The sequence below is a fragment of the Aquila chrysaetos genome, chromosome 23 (assembly GCF_900496995.4).
Source record: "Aquila chrysaetos chrysaetos chromosome 23, bAquChr1.4, whole genome shotgun sequence".
In the NCBI taxonomy this organism is placed as follows: Eukaryota; Metazoa; Chordata; class Aves; order Accipitriformes; family Accipitridae; genus Aquila; species Aquila chrysaetos.
In genome coordinates, this window is record NC_044026.1 from 3,997,192 (window position 1) to 4,007,096 (window position 9,905).

The 9,905-nt window shown below is 50.2% G+C and overlaps 1 protein-coding gene across 3 annotated transcripts in view; it reads right to left on the reverse strand.

Moving 5' to 3' along the window:
* The window catches only part of LIMS1 (LIM zinc finger domain containing 1), a 74,578-nt gene extending 64,942 nt beyond the window's left edge, over positions 1–9,636 (reverse strand). The window contains exon 1 of one of the 3 annotated variants that reach the window (XM_029998933.2): positions 9,507–9,636. In XM_029998933.2, coding sequence (XP_029854793.1) covers positions 9,507–9,553 — 47 coding nt within the window. In that variant the 5' untranslated portion in view covers positions 9,554–9,636. Of the gene's footprint in view, positions 1–4,024; positions 4,427–7,183; positions 7,291–9,506 lie in introns of those variants that run through there. The other 2 variants (XM_029998935.2, XM_029998934.2) reach the window with 2 other exon arrangements.
* Between the last annotated feature and the right edge of the window lie 269 nt (positions 9,637–9,905).

Consider the following 9,905-nt stretch of genomic DNA (forward strand, 5'->3'; position numbering starts at 1 on the left):
CCAGCGCCACGTTGCCACCACCCAACTCGTCCAAGTGATGGCTGTGATGGCCGTGGTGGCTTTGCTGGGCACCTAGAGACTTACAACCCAGCCTAGTCCCCATCACTTCCCTTCTGCGGACTCCGGCGCTTATTTTTGTACGTGCATGGAAGTAACTGCTGCACATTTTAAACTGTGCATTTATGGACTTAACAGAAAATCCATTAAGTCAGTCAAACCACTACACAGCTACTCAGCCACACATTATCAAAACCCATCAGGTAAAAATGGCTAAACCAATTTTACCTCAAATGACACAAAATGCTCATTTTGTAATTCTGCCTACCTTGGGAATCTGTCCATGCTGAAACTGCTCTGAAAAGACATTGATACCATGCAACAGCATTAAACTCCTTGAATGTCTCTCTTAAATACAGGTTCACAAACCTATTTATAAATGAATAAATAGCCCAAGGTGAGCAGAAAGCTTTCTCATGAAACCTAAGCAATAATGCAATATTACTCTTCCTGGGTCCTCTGCCATTTTATCATGTTCTAGTAATTTTCCCAAGGGTAATGTCAAGGTTCCTCTTAACTGTACTGTTTACCCGTCTCTGCATGGTAATAATAAAAATAATGATTTTCACATTTGTGACTCAGATTCAGTTCGACACAAGAAATCCAAATTATTTCCCCCTTGCAGCATTATCAGCTAAGCAATCGCAAGCACAAAGAGCTTCACCCCCGTCAAAATGAAGCAGCGTCGTTAACACCCGACACTTCATTTTATCTGTACTTTTCAAAACGAAATGATGCCCTGGTCCAGCAGTAAATTTAAATGCAGGCTGGGGAGGGGATGGGTCTGAAGAGCCGTATATGCTGGGTGAGGTTTGCCTCGGATGTGAGCCGACACCGAGGAGCATCCCACCTTCCCTTGAGAACAGTGCTGGGATCTGCACTGACCCAGCCAGAGCCGGGGGCATCAAACACCGCCCCAATGCTGAAAACCCTCGGACCCTCTCCAGGTCCCACTGGAGAGCTCAGGGTGATCGTTCCCATCTTTCATGCGACAATAAGGAAAACTTGGCTTTCAGACGAAGGCTGGAAACTCTGACCTTTGGGCTTACACGTACGTAGCCACCGGCAATATTTTATCCCTCCTCCCTTGCTTTGCGTGACTGCAAAGCTATGGCACAGCTCATCCCCTTGCCGCCCCAAAGCTAAACTCTGCCTTTGTGCCACCGCCTGAAGACATCCAGCTCCCAGCATGCTGGCACCGAGGGGGCCTGAGCGACGCCATTTCACGAGGGACGTCACGCGAACGGGATGCCCGGGGAAAAGGGCAGCCTTTTCTCTTTGCAAAAAGAGAAATTGTGACTGCTGGAGATTTCAACAGAGGGGGATTCATCCCAGGGCTGCGAGCCCATCGGTTTCCCCCAGAGACTCTCCTGGTTCTACGGGTTTCTTTTATATTTCTTTTTTTTTTTTTTTAAATGCGAACCTGAAACAGTTCTTCAGTGTTTGAACAAGCAGGAAATCAGCCAAAAGAATAAGCCCCACCGGCCTTTAGATTATTTCAAACAATTAACAATAAGCTGCTATTCTTTGACATAATTACAGAAATCACACTTCTTTGATGCACGATGGCAAACAAGCATGCTGAAGGGGCAAAAGGAGGTAGATTTTCTTCCGGGAGGTAAGTACTTTTCTAAATAACACCTACCCCGAGGACTGTATTTATACAACTATTTCAACACGCAAGACTTTAAAGAAGTCCACTATAATCCACTGACAAGAAAAGATCAAAGAAGCTAACAGGAAGGCCAGGGTGCAATCAAAATATTTGATCAGCAAGAGGTTTCTTATCTGAGCCATAAACTCGAGGGCATTTCAGTGGGAGCTGTGGGAGCAGAAGCCGCCGTGAACACCCGGATGCCACGTGGCCATGGCGGATGGAGACCCTTGGGAGAACCTTCCCTTCATGCCCCGTCGCCATCTCACCATCCCTCCTTGCACGGGACCCCCCCGGTGCCCGCCGTCCCTGGTCTCCCATCATTTTCGGTGCAGCTACGTTAAACAACCAAGGGCGGAAATTTTATTCGTTCTCCTAAATCCCACCACCTCCCCCGCCAAAGTTAAATATTTGGCCTTCGGTTAAACTAAATGGATTTTTTTTTTTTATTCCTTTTAAAGCAAAGTCTCACGATCCCCGTGTGACCCCGGTGGGAGGACGGAGGGAGGCAGCGAGACCCCGTTGCACACCCAGAGCACTGCCAGAGCCCGGTGTCAGCTCGCTGAACAGCAGAGATGGGTATAATGAGCTTTTAATGACTTCCTTTTCCTTTTTTTTTTTTTTTTAAAAAAAAGAACAAGAGAAGAGCTACTGGGATTTTCCTCCTCACACTTTTTTTTTTTAAATAAATACTTGGTAAACATTAAAGAGCTACATATTTGGACGGAACTCACATTAAACAACCACTTCAATAGTTTAATTTTTGAAAGAAATAGCAAATTCTCACTTTCTTTAAAGGCTCTACTTTTACTTCTTTGTATATTCCCTAGCTTATCAGCACAATTCCCTCGGCTTTTCTGACAGAAACATATATATATATCCTTGTAACCAGAGAAGTATGGGAAACTCTGGAAACATCCAACTGTGTACAAACTTTTAAAGCTCAGATATCCTAATAAATACAAAAAAAGCACCTCTCCGAAACAAACATCTCCAGATGTTTTAACATATTTTTATATATATAGATATATATAAAAGATGTGACTCAGGCATGGAAAGCCAAAAGAATGTTCTCATTTCCTGAGGCTGGCTAACAAAAAGGAAAAAAATGTGAATGAAGGAACAAAGATTTCGGAAGTCAGCTTTTTCTTCACAGCAGCAGCTTTAAAATGATCTGCTTCGATTCCTTTTTCATCTAATCAGAATACAGCCTCTCTTGCAACTGCAAATATTCAGAAAAGGAAACACAGGAGGCAGAAAAAACCCATTTTTTTTCTGGGATGTTTAAAGTACCACAGAAACGTCGCACTCGGGAGGTTCCTGCCCTTCTCCTTTCAGTCCCGGGGAAGGTCACCAACAGCTCCCATCAAGCCCCATCCCACAGCAGCTTGCCTTGTCTCCACCATACAGTGCTCGAGAAGAAAAGCGAGCAGCCACGCGCGCCTTGGCTCTCCCGCAGCTGCATCTCTGCACGGTGGGACTCAGCCTGCAAGAGCTCACAGGCACAGCTCTCGCTCCATTTTTTTTTTTAACTCAACAGTACAAGTGGGTATAAACAGCATCCAGTTCCTCTGGGGACCTGGAAGCAATGGGTGAAGTGAGCCCCTGGGCACCTTCAGATCATGAAGTCATGTCGTGCCAACAAACGTTAGGTAGACTTAAACAGGCATCGATGTGTAGCTATTCTCTATATTCTCTATGTATGTGTCGCCCTTTCTAACTATACCCTACGTGTCACGGGGACGGGACACGGGGGTCTCCTTCCTCCGAATCCTCTAAAGGTGAATTTCTGCAAGCTACTTCAGTGACAACCGTGACAAAACCACTGCCGGGCTGGTTTCCCTTCAGGCAGGGCTGTGGGAGGGGACAACAAGCTGCAGCCAGAACATACTCAAGCGTGCTTTCAACAGCAGCAAGCAAAATTGCCCAGGCGATCCTCCTTCAACAACCTGCAGGCAGGTGATGCCTCTTCCAGTGCAACGGAGCGTGGACATGCCCCTTCCCGACATCCCACTCGGGACGGCCGCAAGCGGTCCCCAGCCCCAACCCAGACCACCACCAGACACTGCTCCCTCCTCCTTTACATCCCCAGCACCTCCTCACAGGACCCCCCCACCTTTAACACCGCTCTCCGAGGCCACGGGTACACGACCCGGGCACAAATCCATGCTTCTGCCAAAATGGGTATTTCCACCTTTCCCACATACCTTCCCACCCCACTCCCCGACATCACCGCCACTCACAAGATCAAGGAATTGATCCAGATGGAGACAAATTCAGTTTTAAATCTATATATCTACCAATCTCTCTTACCATGGGTTTTCAGCTGGCTCAGGTCCCTGGTGCTGGCACGAGAGAAGTTGGGAGACGGGAACGTGCGGGTCACCCCGGTCAGCTGTAGCGCAACCGCATGCTTAATTAAAATGTCTCTGTAATTGCCGCCTGTGGGAAGAGCAGCTGCCTTGGCATGGCCCAGAGACAGTCTGTCCTGCTTTGTGACACTGGCCAGAGCTGGGTCTGGGAGATGATCGCTGCCGAGTGAATCTCGTCCCACTTACCAGCAGACCCTGGCAAAAATAAATCACTTAATCCAGCACAAATGTTGGTTTCTCTGCCACGAAACACAAGTCTGTCCTGCTACCAAAGCAGTTCAGAGGCACACGCTGTTCATCTGCAAAGCTACAAACCAAAATATGTGCCCATCTGCAAGCGTTTCATCACGACGGAGGATTCACCAAAACCAGGGGTTTTTGCAAGCGGAGGCTGCCGTGCTGATTCAGCCCTGAATCTGCAGGGGTTGCCTTCCCCCCTCGACAACACCCGCTGGCAGGCCATGCCACCCCGCCTGCCAAGCTGTATTTTTCATTCCCAGATCAGAGGTGGAGCGTGCCAGGAGACACCGAGGGACGACTTGGGGATGCTGCGGCTCCAGAAGGCGAGAGGCTAGCAGCCGGACCCTCGACCCCGCAGGGCAGCACCCAGCCCCAGCGGGGATGGCCAAGCCCCCCATAAAGAGTCCTTGCAAAGCGTCGAGGTCCTCTTTCCCCCTCCCAAGGCGGATTTGAAACTATTTCTCTGTGTGGTTTTCTCTCCCCACATCAATCCCACAGCTGTTGCACGTCAGCGTGGGGTCTGGACGGGAGCCACTCTGCCATGTTGTTGCCTCCCAAATATTTGCTGGCGTTGCTGCATTGCTTTGCTGTGGTCTTTCCCAGTGCCCCCAACTACACTAAAACAATATATTAATACAGAAAACCCTCAGAAGTCTGAGCATGGCAGCTTCCCCAGGCCACCCAGGAAACGTTCATAAAATCCTTACGTCGCCTTAGTTTCTCAGATTATCCACACCAACTCCCCATCCATGGTGTGAGCAATAAACCCCAAGGTTTTAACTCTACTGTTCCCACCAGTTTAGGTTTTACTCAATCAAAAGCCCATCCACCAGTGTGTTCTCAGTTCTCCAAACTATTTAATGCAAGCAGTGATTGAAACAACCCTAAATGCAACGAGTGACTTAGGAGTCATGTTCTTACCAAATTCTGTAGAAGGGGCTGGTGGGGTTTTTTAATAAGTTAAAAGTGATGAAAAAAAAGGATGATCAGAGCTGGAATTCAAGGACTTCTTATTTAAAGTATAAGGAAAAGCAATTAATATGAAAAATACAGAGCATAGAACCTCATCCTGGGTGCTGGCCTTGCTGTAACACTATTTTTCATGCACCCAAAGATACTCCAGACTATGCCATTTTTGCACAGGAACGTGGTTTCAGACTGCAGACAAGAGGTCCGCTTTGCCCGTAAATAGTTTGTCACTGGGCACACCATCAGCTTCTGCCCCCTGCATCTTGCCAACGGTCTCCAGGCACTCAGACAAATTCATCAAACTGTTTTGCATAAAGGGTTACTAGGGTACACAAAACCAACCAAGGAAATTACAGTATCTTGACTTCTTTTTCCCTTCCATCTGCTTAAAAAGCATAAGTAAGCATTTTCATAAAGACTCAGACAGTGCAGGAAGGGAAATGCTGAAGTAATTGCAAAGGAGTGTCCTAATTTGAAGAAAAGTATTAACCCCAGGGCACAGTCCCCTGCTACGTCGTCTCTAATTGTCAGATTGAATTAGGGTCTTCCCGTCCTTTCACCCTTTCTGCCTCCACAGCAGCGCTTCAGCACAAGCTGTAAGGGTGACGTGCACTGTTACACATCACTAAAACGACAAGGACAGCAGACCACGTACATGGCTGCTTGATTCATGCTATGGATAGCTTATACAAGGGAAGGCTTTGGCTATCAAAATGTGACTGTCAGTTTGATTTTCCTTGTCATCAGCACCCGCCATCATGGAAGGACCTGACGTGAGTCATTTCCCCACCAACTAACAAGCTGCTTTTAGCACAGCTAGTAGTTAAAGCCTCCCTACATTGAAAAGTAGTAAGAGACTGCATTATGCTACGGAGTGAAAAAACCTTTAAACGGGGCTTTGGAGGAGAACACCACACAGAGGAATCAGGATGTCTAAACTAACACACTTAGCACGAAGCCACAATTGCAGGAGCTGAAAAGCCTGCCTTAAGTGCTTCAACAATAAATATTTTATTGCGACTTCAAAAAGAATTTGTTAACTATGCAAACCATCCTCTGTATATTGCGGGCCATTAACGGTTCCCCTGCAGTGACTGTATGGAGCCAGTTCTAAGAAAAAGACCCGTGCATTACAACTGAGATCAAAATGCAGCATCACATTTAGCTTCTTATTTATGGAGTCGCCTATCAAAGCCAGTAACACTATGAATTGCCCACATTTTTGAGCCTCACAGTCCACAGCAGAACAAGAGCTGAAAATCCAGTAAGTCTCTGCTAGTTTTTCAAATGCAGTTATGCTTTGCATAAAGAGGAGCTTGCTTGGTTCAGTATTTTACTGCATGCTGGCCTGTATTTATTGCTACAAAGAAAAACTTAAGTTTGTGCTAGGAAACTACAAAGGCTTAAGATAATAACGGTTCTGAATTGCAAGCTAATGTTTTCTCTGAACCACATAAGAAACTTATTCCAACGATAACACGAGATGAGTTCAGCACAACCAGCTGGAAAAGCTGCCCACAAAACTCAGAGGACACTTACGAAGCAAGCGGGTGTTGCAGCCCCAAGCAGCACGTCCAGCAATCCTGAATGACAGACCACTACCCAGCACCGACCCAGCTACAGGGCACGCTGCACATCCCTCCCTGCCCAAACCCTTCTCCTCCGGGGCAGAGTCTGATCTCCCAGCGTGATGATGAGCGAGATGGCTGTGCCTTGGGTAACAGGCGTTCAGGTTACAGCCCCAGCCTGCAAGTTCCTTGAATTGCAAAACAAAAGCCGCAGCAGCGACTCGAGTTTAAAAAGCCTCTATAAAGAGGAGGGGAAAAAAAAAAACCCACAAAGTTAAAAAGAAGAGTATTTCCTAGGATGAAAACAAACCCCATGTGCGTACCTGCTGACCAGATGTCTGCTGCTCCTCCGTGTACCGAATCTGGAGAGAGACCTCAAGTCATTCTTTCCTTTTTTGTTTTCTTCCCCAAAACTCAGATTATTTAAACTCTGTAAATCAGAGCAAAAAGTCAATATCTGAAATCCCTCAGGAGTTTCAGCCTGCAGAAGCCTTTGAGATCACCTTGTATTTTGTTAAAAAGTGGGCTCGAACGGAACATTTGCATTTTTAGTGTTCCAAAGAATCAAAACAAGAAAACACACCAATTTTTAATTTCCTCTCCTTGCATTTCACCAAATGGAAATGAATCTTACACATCCTTGCCCTTTCATTTTCTTTTGACCTCAACGGACTGGAATCGTCTAAAGAAAAACCCCCTCAGCCAGAAGTCCTGCAACTGGTTCCCCCAAAGGACCTGACCCCGCAGCCAGGCGAGCCACGCTCCCTGCCCTGGCCAGCAGCTCCCTCTGGTCCCTCCAGCCACGCTTCTGCAAGAAATCAACCGCACAGCACCTTCACATCCTTCACCACCGTCCCTTGTCCTTGATATGACGATTCACCCCCCAAAAAGCGGTGAGAAGAGAGGCACAGAGGGACCCCACATCCAGCCCTTGCTGGGTGAGCAGTTCATATTCAGAGGGCAGCAGCAGTAGCAGGACGCCAGGTTGACTCTCTCAGCCGCGGGAGGATTTGCTCTGCTGGGAGGCAGGAGGGCTCATCCCCGCTGCCGGGGAAGGATGCTCGAGCCACCGGCCGTACCCCCAGGATGCTTCCCTGGATCTGCTGGCCACCCGCTCGCCCGCTGCGGGATGCACTGCGTGCGTTTTGCGCTGAAGGAGCTGCCCCCCAGACAGCTTTGAGGGAGGTGGGCTCCCACCAGAGCGCTCTGCTACTTCATCTCAGCAAGTTTCTGCAAGTGTAGGCTCTAGCCTGACTTTGTCCCAAAATTTCTCGCTGTGCCAGGGGTGTAGCCTAGTTCACATCCTGGGAAGCGTGTACCAGCAGCGCAGCTGGCCTGCTCCCTGAAAACTTCAGCAGAAGAGATGCCAAATATGTAACTGCTCTATTTACCCGGAGAGGCAGGCTCTGCACCGGAGCCGAAGCACCTGTGCGGGGCCGAACGACACGCAGACCCTCGCAGTCGCAAGAGACCGACGCTCACAGCACAAATACTGACAACTTGGCCGCTTTTGGGAACGCAGAAAGAAGCCTGGCCTGGAAACACCTATCATCACCCACTGAGAAAGCAAGCGGCTTTTGGAACAGCTGAAGAAAAACCAGTTACCTTAATACACATGGACATCCCAATCACGTTATCATCTTTTTCTCAGCAGGCGGCTGCTAAAGCTGGTCAAGGCTGGCGAGATCCTGCCGCCTTCCCCCCCTCTTGCCTCGGGGCCATCGGGATGCTGACCCCGGGAGCGGAGCTGGCTCGGCAGCCCACCCCGCCGCGTGCTGGCCCAGGGTGCCACCGCGGTAGCCCCGACTCGGTTTGACTTTGCTGGTGCCACGGCTATTCTCCGAAGGCGTGGTGCAGAGCTGGAGGAGTTTGCGGTAGAAATCAGGTGCGGGAAAGATAAGGCGTTTTTTAGCGGGGCTAAAGTCTGCGCGCCAGCGGTCGTCCTGAACCTGCGGCCCAAGGCAGCTATGAAGTCGCTTCTCTTCCCTTCCCTCGACCCCAGGTTTCGACATATTAGTGCAACATTTGCCAAGCGCGTTCATTAGGGACGTTTCTTCCCAAGAAACGGCGACAGCGGGTGAGGCTTTGAAACGCTGGGCTTCTGCTTTCTGTATCCCATCCCCGTTAACCTTTCCCTAAGATACGACTGCTCCGTAATTGCGGGATAGGCACAAAACTACACGAAATCTCACCGCAAAAACACCCGAGGCGGTTTAGCACCCCGAATTTAAAACACACCCGCCCCCTCGGGAAAGGACGCCTTTTAACGCAAAGGGCACGAAACCCTTCCAAACCTTTTTTTTTTTTTTTATTTTGAGTTTTGTGCGTTACCTCCGATTTGCCGCAGCAAGGCTCCCCGCGGGGAACGGAGCCCCGAGTGGGCGGTGGAAGAGAGAACGGAATTCTGCCGTGCTCCTGCCCACCGTCCCGGGTTCTGCACGGCCGCGGCGCTGCCCGGGGAGGGGGGGGTGTGTGTGGGGAAGGGGGGGAAGCGCCTTCCCCGGGGTACCGGGGGAGCTGAGGCGAGGGGGGGAGGGGGGGGACCGGTGACAGCGGCCGGGCCGCGCTGAGACAAAGCGCCGCCCGCCGCGGGAGGCGGGACGGGACGGGACGAGACGGGACGGGCGGCCCCCACGTCTCTCCTACCTGTTACAGGTCATCCCCGCCGCCGCCGCCGCCGCTATCCCCAACATCCCGCCGGTTCCCGCCGCTCCCGCTGTGAGGAGCCACGCCGGGCCACGGTAATGGCGCTGGGCGGCCGCCGCCACAGCCACCGCCGCCGCCAGGGGGCGCGCTCGGCCGCCGCGTGCCTCAGGCAGGCTCCGCCCCCCCCTTCTCTCTCTGTCTCCCCCCGTTCCCGCCTCCGCCTCACACACCTCCCCTCCGGTAAAAAAAAAGGAAAATCTCCCCTAAATGTGAGGGATTCAGGTCCCGGTGGTGGCTTCCCGGTTAATTCCCCTGGGGTCGGGGGATGGAAGAAGTGAAACGGGAGCGAGGGAAAGCTGAACCGGGGTACGCGCGGCTTCTGTCAGCGCTTGGGGAAGG